The sequence below is a fragment of the Notolepis coatsorum genome (assembly GCF_963971535.1).
Source record: "Notolepis coatsorum genome assembly, chromosome: 3".
Lineage (NCBI taxonomy): Eukaryota > Metazoa > Chordata > Actinopteri > Aulopiformes > Paralepididae > Notolepis > Notolepis coatsorum.
Window position 1 is genome coordinate 55,408,583 of NC_140167.1, and position 19,616 is coordinate 55,428,198.

General features: G+C 43.9%; 1 protein-coding gene across 1 annotated transcript in view; it reads left to right on the forward strand.

Annotated features, from left to right (window-relative positions):
• The window catches only part of aqr (aquarius intron-binding spliceosomal factor), a 181,889-nt gene that overhangs the window by 89,844 nt on the left and 72,429 nt on the right, over positions 1-19,616 (forward strand). Inside the window, exons 25-29 of the mRNA XM_084309865.1 lie at positions 589-698; positions 4,194-4,329; positions 9,913-10,122; positions 13,815-13,952; positions 14,315-14,386. Coding sequence (XP_084165991.1) covers positions 589-698; positions 4,194-4,329; positions 9,913-10,122; positions 13,815-13,952; positions 14,315-14,386 — 666 coding nt within the window. The remainder of the gene's footprint in view (positions 1-588; positions 699-4,193; positions 4,330-9,912; positions 10,123-13,814; positions 13,953-14,314; positions 14,387-19,616) is intronic.

A 19,616-nucleotide genomic window follows, 5' to 3' on the forward strand; every position in this document is an offset into this window, starting at 1 on the left:
TTGATAGTCTTTGGCTTGATTTATATCCCTGTGTTTTATCCTAAAGTTGTAGTTTATGAACAAACGTCATCCAATCTCTGTTTATTCCCCGAGTTGTTTTGCCCCAAAATAATTGTGGTGATCAAAATTCAGTGTGGATGATGTATATCTGGTCTGATGTATGGCTGTTCTGATGTATAGTTGGTCTGATGTATGGCTGGTCTGATGTATGACTGACTATAATTATGAAGAGCCTTATTCTCATGGAACGGTTTCCCTCATTATTTGTATTTACCATACAGGAATAGAAGCATCCATCAAAGCATGCTAGATACTCATCCAGCTCTGCTCTACTACTGCTTGTCAACAGCATCGCTTTAACCCTAGAATTCTAGAATTCCACAGCTTTCAATGGCCAACAGTCACTGTTACATTACCATTAGAATGCTCTGAAAATCCCATCTGACATGCATGAAACGTACACCCGAAAGCATCAAGATGAAGAAAATAAATGAATTCATCCATAGCCATAACTCCCTGTAAAACTTGACAAGATTACACAAACAAAACACACAAAAGTGTCAATGTTCCTATTGTGTGTCGTAACAGGCTCTGAACCAGCTGTTTGAGAAGATCATGGCTCTGGACATCGACGAGCGGCACCTGCTCCGTATGGGACACGGAGAGGAGGAGCTGGAGACTGAGAAAGACTTCAGCAGGTATGGACAGCCGGGACGGGTGGACATGCACGCACACGCACACACACACACACACACACACACACACACACACACACACACACACACACACACACACACACACACACACACACACACACACACACACACACACACACACACACACACACACACACACACACACACACACACACACACACACACACACACACACACACACACACACACACACACACGCACACATAAAGCAGCCTCAGCTGTCTGCACACATAGTTAGCACGAGCCAGCACAGTGACATGGCCACTTGATACTACCATGTGCCGCCCCATAGGTCCTGGTTTATCTTCATTAGACGTGGCTGCTCTCTCAAGCCTCTCCACCACTGTAAAGGATCTGTCCCTACAGCCCGCCACTCACCAGCCATGCCTCACTCATAAACCCTCTCAGTGCTGTGGTCCAGGTGGTAAGAGCTGACCTTGTACCCACAGTCTTACCGGCCAATTTGAAAGCCATTTGCCGGAACAGGTGGCCAGGCTGGCAGGCAGACCAGTGCAGCTCTGTGGTTTGGAGTATTATCTGCAGTAAATGTGGTTTAGCTGCTAAAAGGCATCATGAAGTGAAAAACCATTCTGTCTCGTTACCTCACGTGGCTGTATATACCGTGACATAAATAGCATTCCTTTTGTATGTTTTATATAAAAAAAAACGTCTGCGTGTTTGGCTGTGCATATAGGTGTCCTGGAATGCCTCGTGCGACAGTGACTCAGTCCTTCCCACTAGAGATATGGATGAGAAAAGTGCAGGGGCAGCACACTTCAACCACTTAACACAGAGAGAAAGACGGAGAAGATCTTAAAGAAACCCAAAATATTTACAATTGCATGACTGCATACCTAGCCACTGTATATTTTAAGCCACCTTTGCGATGAATCAGCCGAAGCCCCCCCCCCGCTGCAGCTAGCTAGGCTCTCCTCAAAATAACACGATGCCTGTGAATAATATAAATAGCCCCAACTTCATAGAATATTAATTCCATTTTTTATGCTGCGTCTATTTCGAGGGCCTTGTTGTAGCCTACATTCTTAATTACTACCATAACCATCTGTGGGACTTAGCAAATTGCACCCTATGGCACTCAATGGTGCTCGGGAAACGAGGAAGGGAAGCAGTCGTACATGTAGTTCGGTTACGCTGGAATCGGTGTGAACACGGTGATATGGGAGATGAGGAATGTGTATGACTGCAGTCTGTTACCACCTTGAATTATGCAGAACGAGACAGACGGACAGCGAGAGATGTGTGTTACTCTCGCTCTCTCTCGCTCTCGCTCTCTCTCTCCACCCCGCCGACTGGAGCGAGAGGAGAGAACCGGCGACTTCTAATTAACACTGTATAACAGGGATGAAAAATGGAAAGGCTGACGCTCCTCTGAACAAGAAGGGAAGGTTACATCACCGCCGTTAATTAACTATATCTCCCCGCTTTTCACGCTGTATATTGTGCTGTTTTAATGAGACGTGTGCACGCAGTTTTTTTTTGCTCCGACGGAGGAAGGGGAAGCTTTTGAATTATTTTTTGAAAATGAAAAATAATTCAATAAAAGTCTTAAGCTCTACATCATTACTAACAGGTCGGGGTCAGTCTGGGCTTTCGCTTTCCCAGAGTAGCAGAGCCCGGCGCTGGTGTTTGTCATCCCTGGAAACAAGGTCAACTCCCACTATTCTTTTTATTTAATTTCATCCCGGCCCGGCGGGGCAGGACACGGTGTGATTGTGTTTTGAGTCGTCTGCTGACTGAGGAGCTTAACAAGGGCTCTATAAATAGAGCTTACCTCCTGTGTTACCATACCACCATCCCACCTGCCCCGTCCCCTGTCCCCCGTCCCGTCGCCATCTACTAATCACATCCCTGTCGCATTTTCCCAGCTGGAGAATGGGGACATACGCAGTAGGAAAACATCACTAAATATGACATGTTTTCAAAGTCATGTTTTAACAAATGTCCGCCTCTACGCTATACTCGCTACTGAATGCGTGTTTACATAGCAAAGATGGTTTCTCAAACTTTTCTCAAGTTCAAATGGCCAATAGTGTTATTTGTTCTAAAATACCCCCCAATGAATGAAGAGTACGACTAGGCCTGGGCTCCGTTCAGCTCTCTCTCTCCACAGCATCAGCTGCTAGTTTGGCCACTAAAGCCCAAGATGAGCTTGCAGCATTATCTACAAATGGACCCCACACGGCACACTAGTCTGGAGAGGAACACATACAAAAGCATTGTGGCATGTGGGCATCCATGTTGGTGTAGGATGAGAGGATTGTGTTGCATGTACACACATACCTTTTATGTGTACATGCACGGACACACACACACACACACACACGCACACGGACATGACTGACTTCATTATGTCCCCCATGTGGGCTTGCGTCCCCTGGCCCCCCAGTCTTTTCGTGATCCTCCAATGTTTGTTTGTATGAGGGAAACAACAGTTGTGATTGGAGGATCAAGAAAAGAGGGCAGGGTTAAGATAAGTCCTTTGGCAGTACCAGGCTTTTGTAGTACGTTGTATTGCCAGTGGTGTGTTGTGGGTAGAACAATTCAATGAGTGTATCGCTCTGTCATACATGTATACAGTCTATTAATGACCTTCAGTGGTTTAGGGAACTTAGAAAAGTTTAGATTTAGTTTGTGGCAGCTGGGTGTTCTTTATTATGATGCTGAAGCATGTTGCTGGTGGGTGAATCCCCTTTTCCCCCAGGCTGCTCTTCACGCTTCGATTCCCCTGCTTGATTCAGATCACAAGGGAAGATGATGTATAATCAACCGCTCATTGTGTGAAACCGTGGACACCATCCAAAGCTCTGTTGCCGTAGTTCTAGCAGCGCTGTGAGAATTGTTCAAATCTGAAATTGATTAGTTGATGCCAGCTTGTGTACATCCGTATCCACAACCTTCTCTTTCTGCAGCCTCCACTCTTAACCGTGGTGCTTTGCACCTAGCTTTGGGTGTCTGTTAGGAGTCACAATATTGTAATATTGCGATATTTATTGCAATTGATTACCTTTTTTCAACTGCAAATTGTCTTCCCAACAGAAAGCTCTGCAATGAAAATATATGCACATCATCTGTGTATCTAATAAGCAAACGTATCACTATCTATTGAAGAAAAATGGGATTGTCCAGCAAAAAAAATACATTTGTTTTATTTATGTATTTTTTATATTGATGTTTGACATCACTGTATTGATATAATATCAGCATGAAGAATATTGCGATATATCGCTGTATCGACTCTTTCCCCCATCCCTAGTGTGTGTGGCAGATAATGATGAACAGTGTTCCTCTCTCCACCTAACCGTGTCGTCTATATTTCCTCATACAACAGACAGAACCGTCTGCATCTTACTTTCTCTTACGTTTCCAGGAGTAAGTGGATGACGTTTGCCACACTGCATTTTCCCTGTTCACCCACTGAACTATGTGCTTTGGTTGCTTTGCTGTGTGTGTCTCCAGGTATGGCAGGGTGAACTACGTACTGGCCAGGAGGCTTGAGCTGCTTAAGGAGGTGGGGAGGCTACAGGAGAGCCTGGATGTCCCTGGAGACGTCTCCTACACATGTGAGACTGCTGGACACTTCTACCTCTACCAGGTAAAGCAGGAAGTGTGTGTGTGTGCGTGTGTGCGTGCGTGAGTGAGTGAGTGATGCGGTATGTACGTGGCACGCCCACAGGACCATACCAGTCTAAATTTGCGATTACGGGAGGTAGCCCTCGTCTTAAACTAATTTAGTGTTTGTATGTGTATACAGTGTATGTTCTAGTCCAGTGGTTCTCAACCATTTTGGTACCAAGGCACACCAACTTCTAGTCATGGTAGTCATCAATTATGCAGATTGTCTCACATGTCATTATTGTATTGTCATTAGAGATATTTCCCCTCTATGGAACACTCACAAATGATTCCATCTGACAGACACGCAACGACATCACTTGTCAAAAAAGATATGTAGGCCTATTTACATGAATCAGTACAAGAGCTTGCAAGACAAGTGTGCAACAGATTACATAACAGCAATACTAATTATGATGATAATGATAAGTAGGGGTGCACGATATTGATTTTTTGATATCGATACCGATAACTTTATGCTCCTCAAGGCCGATACCGATAACCGATATATATATATATATATTTATTGTATTATAATTTTTTTTTTATGTATATTCCTGTAGTTTTGACCTAACCAGATTTATCATGACATGAGCATTACTACTATGAACAAAACAAAGCCAAGAGAACAGTTTTGACTCTTCAAATAAAGTGACTATATTTATTTTTCCAAATAAATATAATTTGAGTCAATCACAAAATTCACAATCCGTCAATGTCATTAACAATGTGTTTCCCTGAACAATGAGTGAACTAAAAACCAACAGGTATTGTGCTTTGTCAGTAGGGATGGGTACCGTTCACATTTGAACCGATACGGTACCGGTACCTGTGAATCGATACCGGTACCCAACGGTACCTTTTTTCGGTACTTTAGTCTCAAAAATTGTTATCTACCTAACGTCACGGTGATCAATCGCAGCCACTCTTATTGTCTGGGACCAAATACGGCCACGCCCCACTCCCAGTAAAAAGTGGGAATCTCTAGAATGGGTTTGGGGCGACGCTGAATACGGAAGTGGCTCTCAAGGTGACGATTAGACAACACTTTCTGTTGTCAGTAGATGGCAGCATTGGTTTAAAATTAAAAGGTGAAAATTCCCAAGAGCGTTAGCACAGGTCGCAGGTCACTGGGATGTGTCTATATTATTCGACGTGATCTGAACAGCGGTAAACTATTATTGCGACCTCGGTATAGTGACCGCGAATGGTAAACGAATTAAGTGCGCTGGTAGCGTTACATATGTTGTCTAAAGGGGGACATATGGTACAATTTAAGATTTGAATGATAATCTGCATATAAAGGACAACACAAAGCATCGTTAATTTGTAAGAAACCTCAATGAAAACGGCGCAGGGTGCTATTGTTATGAAAATGTGATAGAATCCTATAAAAATGTGGCCGCATTTGGTCTACGTTCCGTTACCTCAGTTGTGAAAAAAAATATCCAAACTTCAAAAAACCACATTTTCGACCGTTTTCGGCTTGCCATTGCCCCGACTGCTTTGTTGTTGAATCAAGTCAAATCCTAAGTAAGCATATATTGTGCGTGTGAACGTTGACACACAAAAAAAAAGTGTACATTTATTTTTTTTATTATTTTTTATTATCGGAGCTATCAATACTTTTATTGGGATGACGTCATAATTGCTGATATCGGCCCGATAATTATCGTGCATCCCTAATGATAAGCCAAAGTATGTTGTGATTGTGTGATATCAAGGCCTATGAAGAAAAGTATGCCTTGTTGATGTGCAATCAGAGATTGCACAAACATAGCTGAGAGAACAGTGCAAGAAGGACTTCTATGTAGTAGTAATAGGCATCTGATTAACATGTGCAGATATTATACAGTATTTATCTCTATCTGGCTTAAACAAGTAGCACATTCATATTACAAGAGCCTGTAATAATCATAATCCAGCCTATGTGAGAAGAGGGGTCTGGATTTGGGCAACAGACGTCAAAATAAATAGGGAGGGAGGGATTATTCACAACATTTTACCATCATAGTGAGCAATGTTTAAATCTGCTCTTTGGGCTCATTACAGATTTAGTTTTGTCTGTCATAGAGATGGATTAAACAGTGACTGTGTGTGAGAATTGCACATTGTGAGGTAACTATGTGAACGTAAATTATTTAACGTTAAATCTGGATAAAGGTCTGTTACTAGTTGATCGGGGGAACGCAAAAGCAACCTCTGCATTTAGATATTGACAGGGCAAAATCATAATCAAAGCCTTAATGTTATTTTTAGCAAAAGTGAACTATGCAGCCCAACGCAGTCGCGGGTAATTTTATAATTCCAGTACACAACGTCAATTCCCACCCCTACTGTGCAAGAAGTCCATTCTGGCATCACAAAATAGATGGAGTCGTTTGTAACATTCTGCTAGCAGCTCGTCAATGTGGGTTTCCTGCAGTGAAACCCGTTACCAAAAGTGACGTGAGAATGTGCGCTGACACAAATATTTAGGTTGAATTGAAATATCTGTAATTTTTTTTAACCTAAAATTCCAATATTCTAACCATTGGTGTTGAAAATGGGTGGAAACTACTCAATGAGTCGTTTTACTTTCGCTAACACTCTACTACCACGATTCGATTCGATTCTACGATGCATCTCGATGCAGCTCAATAATATATTACATCCTCAATTTTATAATCTATATTACTGCACATGGCTACTTTTTCATCAATTAATACAAGCAGTCAGATAAATTGACTTTTATTTAGAAAGTTCTTAAATCAGAATGTCAAAATAAATGTCTTTACTAGTGTTGCATGATACAGATAATAGAAAGGTATTGCGATACCCAACTGTTAAAACGGTTTAATACTCTTTTTATTAGTATCAATACTTTTAGAATAGCCTGATGCTGTCTTTTCTATGAGTTGAGTGGATGCATGACCAGAGCACTAGCTTTAATAATACAATAATAATATTTTTGATTTGTAGGGCGCTTTATAGTTGTGGAGCAAATCCCAAAGCGCTACATTGTAAAATAACATAAAAGCCAGCAAAAAAAATTATAAAAAAAATGCTAATATTTTTTTATATATACCGGTATATATTATTTTATTTAATATCGATTATGTTCTGTCACTGCATCGATGCAGAATCGTCCAAGTCCGCATCGCAATGCAGCTTAGAATCGAGAAATGTCCACACCCCTAATACTACCCCCCCTGCTTGGAATGGCTTGCAGTTGAGTAATACAGTAACGTTGGCGAATGTAAAGGTGCAGTAGTTTCTACCTAGGGTACTGGTAATGGCAAGAAACAACGTACGATCCTGTAAGGCCGTTATTCTGTCTATAACCGCCAACCCTGGAGAGTAATGTTTCAATCACGCTAAAGCAGAGGGTGTTGCTCAAGTTCAGTTTTAACAGTGATTGGATCTTCCTTAAACAATGAGAGAGAACCTTAGCCATGATCAAGCTGTGTGAAGTCGTGCTGTACCCGCTGTCGGTTGCCTAGCTCCGACCTCTCACGGGTGACGTATTTCCGGCTGCTCCCGCCTCTTCAGGTCCCCCACAGCTATAGGTAAATGAATGCACTATTAATAGATCACTCATAGCTTTTTCTGTGGTTCATGCAGCTGTGTTCCCGTAATATAAACATTTTTCTCTCATAAGGCAGGGGATTTTGAACTTCGAAGCGGCAATCAGATTCTCCTACAGCTATAGGAAAATGAACGGGCTATTAATAGATCACTCCTAGCTTTCGTCTGTGGTTCTTGCAGCCCCGTGAACAAGGCATTTTAATATGCATTTCTCTCTCTGATAAGGCAGGGGATTTAGAATTTCGCAGCGGCAATTAAAATCGCCGGCCTAAACAAGCTTTATATTGCAGATCAGGTCACCAGCGTCAGTGCGTTCTCTGCAACATCCGGCCATTTATTTAATTAATTTGGCTTTTAAAAACGTTAAATCCTTTTGGTGAAATGAAATTTCAGCCATTAACCCCCACATGCAGTATCAAGAACATTACTGATAAACGGAAAGGAAAGGAAAACACTGTTCCAGGATCTGGGGTTTATATGAGAAATGTTATTAGAATGGATTTTGTATCCACTGACGTATCGTTCATGCCGCTCACACACAGACATTATTGAAGCTTCCATTCCCAGGGGCTCACTTCCCAGTTCTGCCTAGACAGCAGATACCCAAATATTATCCCTCTGTGTTTATTCCTGTCACCTAATTATCGCTCTCCCCTCGGGCCCTGGGAGAAAACACCACAGCAGACGCTCACTCGCTGCATCCCCATTCCTCGTTAGAAGCGCCTTTGAAATAGACGTCTGGTGGAAATGGATGTTTTTGTGGAATGGCGAGGGGCTTTGCCGGTGTGACTGTCGTCTTCGGCAGCCCACAAGGTCTCAACTGAGACAGCCCATCAGTGAGGATAGAAAAGATGGCTTGGATAGACAATGGAAAGATGTAATACTGTAGGATAATGGCAACAATCATAATTATTTTGATTGATGTTGAAATCATGATTATTAAACATGATTACTCATTGACTTAAGAACATCATATGGCGACGGATGGAGCGCACCGCTGTGAAGGAAGGGTGCGCTGCTTTTACAAGACAAAATGAGAGCAACACGGCATTGCTAACACTAACGACCTGCATAGTAGTTTTGTCTCTATTATCTTGTTTTCATGATGATGGGAAGACAAAATTGTAAAGTAATAGCCCAGCCCTACTGTAAGATGCCAGTGCTGTTTTGACATATTCATCAATTATTAACTGTAATAATTAATAATAAAATACTATTATTATTAGAGCTGAGAGACAGTAGAGTAACGTTACTGACCTGCAGACATGTGGACAACAGAACCTGCTGTCAGAGCTGAGAGAACAGCTGAATAAAACACTGCAGGAAGAGCCTCTTGACAATCTGCTACCGTAAGCTATTGATTTGATAGTCATAAGGGTTGCATTTGCTAATGGACTAGATAGCCTGATAATCGACAGAGAGAGAGAGAGAGAGAGAGAGAGAGAGAGAGAGAGAGAGAGAGAGAGAGAGTCCAGTGATGGAGATGGTCTTGCACAAGTAACCTTGTTGTTTTTTATTTTAGGTTTTTATTGTTTTTTTATTTTCTACCAGATATACGTAGATCATCTACAATCATATTCTGATACTTATATAAAAATAAGAAAGATTGAAATTGAGAAAAAGCTGACTAAAGACCAATCTTTCTTATTTTTATAGAAGTATCAGAATATGATTGTAGATGATCTACGTATATCTGGTATGGTAACACACATTTGTAAGGCCAGTTAAGTCCAGGTCTCCTCTGGGTTATTTGTTTATGCAGTTAAAGTGTTTTATATATATATAGGTCTATTTATAGCTACACTGTCCTGCAGTTTCAGTTGAAGCTTGTTCTATATGAAGCGAGAGAGTATGCATCCGTTTTTGTGTGTGTGTGCGCATGCGTGCATATTTCCTGAGTTCCAAAGCATGCGTTTGGAATATAAACACAGTGGTTCCAGACTCTAACATCCGGCGGGGGGCGGCGTGTCTGTCTCTCTCTCTCTACCCGCCGCAGGTGATGTCTCGCTGGGAGGAGTACATGAGCAAGGTCAGGCCCAAGCAGAGCAGGCAGGTGGAGGTGGAGGCCGTGGCCGCCCAATTCCCCTTCCCCAAGTACTTCTCCAACGCCCCCCAGCCTGTGTTCAAGGGCCGCACCTACGAGGAGGACATGGACATCGCGGAGGGCTGCTACCGTCACATCAAGAAGATCTTTACCCAGCTGGAGGTAACCAGGCCAGCCGTGCACACACACACACACACACACACACACACACACACACACACACACACACACACACACACACACACACACACACACACACACACACACACACACACACACACACACACACACACACACACACTGCAAACACCCTGTGGGATGGAAAGAGGTCACTTTGCATGCAAGACCACATAAGCCTACACACATACATAGGTAGCACACAACACACACACACACACACACACACGATGATCTTTACCCGGTTAATTATATCTTTCTCTCACACTCTTTACACTTGTGCATACTCACACACTCGCACGCACACACACAATTATCTCAGCCACATAGGGGTAATTATACCTTTCCCTCTCACTCTCTTCGACTCATCTATACATGAACACACATATACACAAACACACAGATACACAAACACATATACACACTCTCTCTCTCTCTCACACACGCAGGCTACATCAGCAGTTTTTCGGTGCCCCCTCGAAGATCATTAGCCAGCTTTATGTCCAGGTGGAGCTCGTTCCCTGCAGCACACGCGACCGTGTTCCCTCCTCCTCTCTCCCCCACTGTCCTCCTACCACAGCGAGAGAGTCGTCTCGGGCCGAGCCGTGATTGGCCCGGACACGCGCCTGTCTCCCTGTGGGTTGCCGGTGTACAGGCTCGCTGCCACGTTAGCATCTTCTCTGATTTTCCAGTCAACAGCTGTTGGAGTGAATCACTCCGAAAGATAGCTCTGCATGCTCTGTTGTTTGTTTGCAGATAAACATACTGTCCCATTTGCAGGACCTTTTAAGATATCCCTAACGGGCAGAGGGAATGATAAAAGGCAATTGCTTTTTTTGTTTTTGTTTATCCATCTCTCTCTCTCTCTCTCTCTTTCTCTCTCTCACACACACGCACACACCTGGAGATGCAGTGCCATCTCTCATCGGCCCCGTCGAGTATTACTATAGAGATAACAATAACATTACAGATTTATGGGATGCCGACGAAGGCCTCAGAGAAGCAATAAAGAAGTTATTGTCTGGAGGCAATATCCCAACACGTGTGTTGACCTTGATTTATCTGGCTGGCCTCTGTATCGCTGCATCAGATAGAGTAGCTCTCCCCGCTTCCTCAGCCTCACCTAGCTTTCCATACTGCAGTGAACGCTGAAGGTCCATTATGAAACCCCCCCCACCGCTGGCACAGGGGCGATATGCTGCTGAATTTGCCAGCGTTTTAGAAGCTTCATCTGCCAGCGTTTTAGAAGCTCTGCAGTTTCTTCTCTTTGGTCCGAGCTGCCATCCTCAGAATGGATCCGCTGTAATTTTTAAGGACGAGTCGGACAGACAGACAGACAGACAGACAGACAGACAGACAGACAGACAGACAGACAGACAGACGGGTCGGGGACACTGTGTGCTTCCTGTGGACCTCCGTGTGCAGACGTCCCCGTCTCTGGTTTCCTCCTGAGCCATGCTGTTCTCCGGTCCTCGCTGTTTACCTGCTTGTTTTGCTCCTCGTCCTTCTGGCCGTCTGTCAATCTTCAGCTTCCAGGAGCCGCCGGGGGCTTAAAAATAGCCCTCATTAATTCTGCATGTTTTGATTGGTTTAATATTAATGTTAAAATAGTAACGCATTAAATATTTATGCCCCCCCCCCCCCCTGTGCCCTCTGAGACTCGGTCTCCGCCCCTACCCGCCCGACCACAGTCGGTGTGGCAACCTGAAAATAGCAAGTCTGTTAACCGCTCTGCCCCCCCCCCCCCCTCTCTCTCTCTCTCTCTCTCTCTCTCTCTCTCTCTCTCTCTCTCTCTCCCCCACCCCCTGCAGTGGGGCTTTCATGGAGCCATGTTATCGGCCCTCTGAAGCCAACCAGCTCCTTTTTGGTGTTAAAAAACTGTTCCCCCCCCCCTCCTAATTTCGCCCCGTGGAAGCCGTGTAAGAGTATCTTCACTGAAGTGCTCCTGGAGGCTACTATTGAACAGTAACCGACACCCACTATATCTCCCCTAAGGCAGCCCTGCAGGATAAGGGGGGGAGGGTGGGGTGGTTATAGGGGGGGTTGGGGCACAGGGAAAAGGAGACTTTGTTGTCCCAAGTAGAGCAAAAAGCTGAGGGGTCGGGTTAATGATTACATGAAATGGTTGTAAATCTAAGTGGGTTTCCTAGAAGGGTAGGGTAGGTTGCTTGGCCATTAGGGTGTTCTTTTTCACTACCCTTTAGTTTGGAGTTGTGCTTTTGCCTTGAAAGCCAGTGCTTAGGATCAGATACTTATCCTGTGGTGGCTATAAGCGTTACTTAGGATGAAACGTGTCCAAGGCGAGCCACTGCCACATGTTGTTTACAAATAAGACTGAAGTCGACAATATTCACAATGTTATGCTTTCTTTGTCTTCAACATTAACACTATCCCGCCCAAGCACGGAGATCTCCGTGTTTCGATTCCACCCGTTGTGGACAGAGGCACGGATAAATCCGTGGCAAGTTGTTATTGCTTTTATTCCATTTTAATAACCTATTCAAGGTCGCCGAGCGGCACTGCAGATTTACCCTACTCTTTGAATTCGACAAAGTGTAATACCGGCCAGATCCTCTTAGGGGCGCTATCGTGATAATGCAGTGTGCACTGTGGCTGAAGGGAGCAATCTTTTTTTAGAATTTTTTTTGGAGTTTCCAGTAGCTGGATTCTATATGTGTAGCCTGTACCTTGGATTACGTTTTGCATCGCAGATTTCACCATGCAATAAGGTGATTTATCATCAGCCAATGGACATATCGATCTACCAGATGGCGATCGATAACGGGGAAATGCTCGGGGGGATCCCACCGGACCACGGTAAGATCTTTTTCACGTAAAGTACATCCCGATCGGGCCTTGTTTTGATAGCCATCCAGGCGTTCGGCCTATGAGGCTAATGAGGCGGTTATTGGTAATCAATAATCAGAAACGATGTCCCCCCCCCCCTTTCATGCATACATGTGTGAGGATCGTGCCGATCATATGCAGTTTGAGTTTTAACTGGAGCGTATCTATAACCGAAATGCCATTGGATTTAACGTTATTAGCTATTAGCCCTGTATCTCGGCTTCCAGGAAATATACTAGACCAAATCCGGTATAACGCTTATATTCACGGCGCTATAAAATGAGAACGTATTGATGATTTTTTTTTTCTTTACGCCATTTTGAAGGGACAGTTTATGGTCTCAATTCACAATGAGAATGGACAGATAGCAATACTATAAAGTATAGATTTAGCTCTACAAACAGCCCCATGTCTGTTTACATTTCCTGGTCCTCTTGAGAATAATTTGACTCATCCCAGTGGCCGCGATTGTGTTAAGGTGAGCCTCTTTTAGTCTGTAGGGGCTTGGTGTTATTATTCCACTTCACCCCAGAGGTAATGACGTTTATCCATCATCTTTCACAGACGGACAAACGTAATCACCCAGAAACTGTTTAAGGAATCTCTCTCTCCAAATGTTATTAAAGCTTTTCCCTCGACCCCTCTCTCATCCGCTTTCTGTGAGGGGGATGGAAGCGAAGCGCATTATCATCGAACACAACTCTGTACACAAACAAACCGACAACAGCTAGCTAGACGATATCATTTATAGCTGGCTAATATCGGAAGACATCTATTTAGTAGTCTGTGATTGTGACCTTTGACTCCCTTCCCCCCCCCCCCCCCATCAGGAATTCAGGGCCTTTGAGCTGCTGAGGAGCGGACTGGACCGCTCCAAGTACCTGCTGGTGAAGGAGGCCAAGATCATCGCTATGACCTGCACCCACGCCGCACTCAAACGCCATGACCTGGTGGAGCTGGGATTCAAGGTGAGCACCCCTCACGGTTGAACTCAAACACACTTGCAAATGACACTTATGTAGCTGGTATATTTGTTTAGTATATTGTATTTTTTAGTAGTGGTAGAAAAAGTACACAAATCCCTTGCTTAAGTGAAAGTATAGACACCCTGTCCCTGATGGAATAGTACTTTGGACAAAAGTCCTACGTTCAAATGATTAACATATGAGTAGTATTTGATATTGATGTTCGTATAAATGTAGTGGAATGAAACTGTTTCCTATAAAGGAGGACAGTGGAGAGAAAAACATGAAGTATACTTAAAGGAAATGCTCTTCTAAAGTACCAGACCATCAAATGGAGGTTCTTCTTGTTCTTGTCTCTTGTTCAGTACGACAACATCCTGATGGAAGAAGCTGCTCAGATTCTAGAGATTGAGACCTTCATCCCTCTGCTGCTGCAGGTAAACCACGCATGTGTTCGTCTAATGCCCTTGTCTCCATTAGCTATGTTCAGCCTGACTGGGGCTACCCATGGTCTAGCATGGTATGGTATGGTTGGGTTTTTGTCTCTGTTGTGTTTCTTGTAAACTCTCCTGTCGCTAGGCAACCTTTAAAAATTCACACCACCAACTGTGGTACACAAGCTACGCCGTGATGATACAACAGTCCCAGCCAGCTTTGGCTCAGGTCTGGCCAGGTTGTGAAAAGGTGGCCGTCTCTGCCAGGGTCCAGCCAGGTCTGGCCAGGTTAAAGACAATGGAGTACCACTGTCACTGTGTACCAGACAGTCTGCAGCAGCACGGCTAGACCATGGCTAGTGGAGACGAGGCATGAGTCTTAAATACAGCCTGGGGACTAGACACCACCACCTTGGACCTCGTCTAAAACTCAAACTAGAACGCTGCTCAGAGGGATGCAACACCTGTTCCACGCCACAGCTGACCTGTAATCCCTCCAGTCCTCCAGTCATGAATATTTAGCAGAATAGCAAGCAGACTGAGGACACTTGGCTCCCTCGTGTTCTCATCTATACCTTGCCAAGTTGGCCTATTTTAACTTAAAACCTTTACCTCGTTCAGCAGCGTCATAAATCTTTGACCGGTTTTAAATAAATAGTGCCGGTCTGACTGTCAATATATCTGTATATCAATATATATCAAGAACTGTATGAGTACATACACACACCGACCCATGTGATTACAATACCCCCCTTGCACTTTGCATGTAATGGTAGTTAATTACTACAGTCATGCCTAAACCCCAACCAGAATGCTTTAATGTTGATCCCAAACCCTGTCTTAACACTTTCAGTGCCTTTGATTAACATTGAAAACACCGTTGAATGCCACCATCCACTTCAATGTTAGCGTTAAAAATGCCTAATCTATGTTTTAAATTATGTGGCTAATCTGCCCGTCGCTTATCAATGACTCGTTTGCAGTCAACATTGTCGAAGCGGATTTTTTTTTTATCGGTTCATTTTCGTTTTATAGCATTTTGAAAAGCCCTCGTTTTCAAGGAAAATATAAAGATTCCATGATAAAAGACATTTACTGGAATATTCTAGAATACACAAAAACATTGTAATTTTTCTGCCTATTTATGAATCGTTTTCAAATAAACGCTAGATTATCGATAGTATATGTGTACGTATGCACGCTGAAAAATCGATTCTCTTATTTCCTCATCAGCGATCGCGCACAAACAGCCACATCACACATAGGGCAAACACTGAGATCTCAGCGAATACAACTCTGATTATCCCAAGACTGGTAAAATAGATTCCTTACATCAGATCAGATGTTCTCTAAAAAGATTATTCCAATTCCTGATCGCCATTCCAAATATCGATCACGCTTATTGATTGATTATTGGCTGCTGTAAATATATATTCCAGGCTGATTTCCATCCCGCGAGCAGATCGTTCTTGAGCAGACTGCTCGCCAGCACAAGGAGCCAGTTGGCTCCCCCCCCCAGAGATCTACAGATCCCAGGTCAGTCTAAGCGACTGACCTGCAGTTACACAGGGATAGACGATAGGGGGCGCTTTTTTCCAATCAGAGCTCCTGTAGGGGCTGGTGTACCAACGGGAGACTCGGTTGATGAAATATGAATTCAGATCGCTAATAAAAAAATAAAACGATATTTGTCGTCGTGGGCACTCAGTGGGGGGGCTGATAAAACGAGATATGTCGTCCGTGGCACTGAAAGGGTTAAGTGTTGACATCAAGCCAAGGTTAATGTTTGACTCAGTATGACGGCGTCCTCCTGTACACAGTCTACCTGACTCGTACTATTAAGTCCTGATGGATGGGCTCGATACAGAGTAATGGGGCTTGGCTTTGGCGCTCGGGACGTAATTGTCTGAGATAGTGCTAACGTCTGTTTACAGACAAGACCATTAAGCACATCAGCCTGTCCAGCGACCTTGCCCATCTCCACCTCTCTCCATCTCTCTCTTTCTCTCTCTCTATCCATCTCCCTCTCCATCTCTCTCTCTATATCTCTCTCTCCATCTCTCTCCCTATCTCCCAAACACAACCAAAGAGTCCCAGACATGTCATGCACTAAGTACACCTACACCATAACGATATTCCTCCTCTTGTTTCACGGCCATTGAAAGTATATCAGTGATTGAATCAGTGCTTGACTTATGAGGCTTGGTATATCAGGTTTGTCTGGGGTCAAGCTCCAATTAAACCCTGTCTAATTAGCAGCAGCAGCAGCAGAGAGCAGTCATCAGTGAAACACCGTGCAGACAGACCCTGCATGCTTCACTCTGTTCTAAGAATATAACATTATGCTCACAGCTCACAAAACCATTTCATATGCAACTCTGGCTTCACGTGATATTGTCACGATTTTTTTTGGAAAACCATGTTGGTAATCAAACAAATGAGCTTTGTTTGCTTAGGGGGGGCAACACTGGATGGTTTTCCGTCTCTCACGCGGTGTAGCCACGTTCTGGTGGGAGGGGGTGAAGTGAGCCTGGCTCGGTCTGGATGGCGGGATGGTTGTAGCAGAGTAGCGTTAGATAACCGGGAACAGTGAACAAATCATACAGTACAGGAAATACAGGAGTGTACCGACGTTGGTGGTGAGGATTTGAACACGTAATTTACTGTACAATATTTCTGTTTTAGTTTGTCACCAGATCAGCACCAAAACAACATGGCGTTTACAAACGCTTTCAGACCAAACTGTCTAGGCATTGCACATCAAATTTGACTCAAGAATAAGATCCAGCAATATTATATCAAATATGACTCGAGATCCAGCAATATCATATCAAACGTACCACTAAGATGTATTTTTAGGCCCAGAAACGTCCTGTGCACAGCAAGAAAGAAAGAAAGAAAGAAAGAAAGAAAGAAAGAAAGAAAGAAAGAAAGAAAGAAAGAAAGAAAGAAAGAAAGAAAGAAAGAAAGAAAGAAAGAAAGAAAGAAAGGAAACCGAGGGAGAGGTCTCTGCAGATAAACACACATGTAGTCTGCCTTAACACTTTCAGTGCCGGGCCGTGTTTTCCTTTTTACCCAGTTGAATGCCACCATCCACGGCCAATGTTAACGTTAATATCGCCTAATCTATGTTTTAAATTATGGCTATGTGTCTAATCTGCCCGTCGCTTATCAAAGATTCATTTTCCAGTCAACATTGGCAAGGCAGATTGTATTTTTATCGCTTCATTTCCGTTTGATAGCATTTTGAAAATCACCCGTTTTCCGGGGGAAAACAACCCATGCCTATGATAATCGCCTTTTACTGGAATATTCCAGAACGTTGTCATTTGTCTGCCTATTTATGAATCGTTTTCAAATAAACGCTAGATGATCGATAGTATATGTGTGCGCACGCACGCTCGTGTCGTGCGCTGATAATCGCTGCTTTTATTTCCTCATGGCTTTTACAGTCAAAACAGCCATATCACATATCACATAAACGCTTATATATCAGTGAAAACGAGTCTGATTATCCTAACACTGATAACATAGATTCCTTACCTGAGGTCAGATGGTATCCAAATGGTTTATTCCAATTTCCGATCGCCATTCGAAAAACTCGATAAATGTATTGATCCATCGTGTGTACAGTATAACACATGATCCGCACGGCTCAGAGGCTCCAGAATGAACTCTGGTAGACCCCGGCTGCATCAGTGAGAAGTAAAATGTGGAGTCAGAAATCCGTTCTCTCATTCACTTTCATTGAGTCCATTCCAAAAGGGTGATTTACCATCTGGGAGACGATAAAGGGCGCTTTTTTCACATCTGAGCGCCGGCGGTCCCTGGATCTCCAACGGTAGGCTCGCGTGATGCAATATGATTTCAGATTGCTAAAAAAAAAAACGAGAATACTCTGGGCGTGGCATTCAACGGTCGGGTCGTAAACCCGAGAAAAGCTGTGAGTGGCACTCAAAGTGTTAAAAGAACAAGCCAACATTTTGGGAAATTAGCTTACCGTCTTCTCCAGAGAGAGACAAGAAGATAGATACCAGTTTCCTCTCTGTGCGTTCAGTAGAAAGCTATCTGGCTGCATGTTAGCCTAGCTTAGCACAATGAATGGAAGCAGACATGACTGGCGGTTAGCCTTCGGGAGAGGTGTTAGTTGGACAATGCCTAGGCTAACCAGTCATGTCCACTTCCATTCATTGTGCTAAGCTAACATGCAGCCAGATAGCTGTCTACTGAACGCACAGAGGGGAAACTGGTATCTATCTTCTTGTCTCTCTCTGGAGAAGACGGTAAGCTAATTACCCCAAATGTTGGCGTGTTCCTTTAAGTGATGATGAGAGGGATTATGTTTGTATGAGTCTATTCGTTGTTGTTTTTGGGGGGATAATTCTACTCACTATACTGTACCTTTATTACATCAAACAATGCCTGCATCCCACTGGAAAGAAATTAAAGGCTCTTCTACCGCCTGACCATTTAAACGCAAGTTCACCCGTAATGCTTCAAATACTTGTAACTGAACTGACTGACTTTCTCCTGCACTGTTGACTGTATGCCAGCATCACATAGGAGCTCACAGCCTGATTAGCGTGATTTAAAAACACAGGGTTGTGTGCAGAACAGCTGTGCGAGGCCTCGGTCGGGAGGTGAGGGGGGGATGTTGTCTTTAAGAACGCCGCACGCTGAGGAGGAGAGATAACTGCGAGAGAGGGGAAGAGACAAAATAGGCTGATAAAGACGGAGTATTACCAGTGTGTTGGTGTATACCGGTATCTTCTCCCCAGGGGCCATGTTGTAAAGGCAGCAGGGGTAGAGAACATCAACCCCCCACCGGCACCGTGACTGTGTTGCGTTGTTGGAACAGGACCCCCCACGGACAGCTGTGGAGAAGCAGCCCCAGGGGGAGCAGTCCGTGGGCTCCATACTCTGTGTGTGTGCGTGTGTGTTCCCAAACCTCTCCTCGAGGCACCCCAGCCATTCCATGTATTTGTTAAATTCCACCACCAGCACACCTGATTCAACTAATAAAGGACTTCCAGTCTGTAACCTATAACACTAACATTAGACTACAGCCAGACACAAGCTAACAGTCTGTAACCTACTATAACACCAACATTAGACTACAGCCAGACACAAGCTTCCAGTCTGTAACCTATAACACCAACATTAGACTACAGCCAGACACCAGCGAGGCCTCTTCAGTGAGGTCTGTTCAATGAGGTCTGTTCAGTGAGGTCTG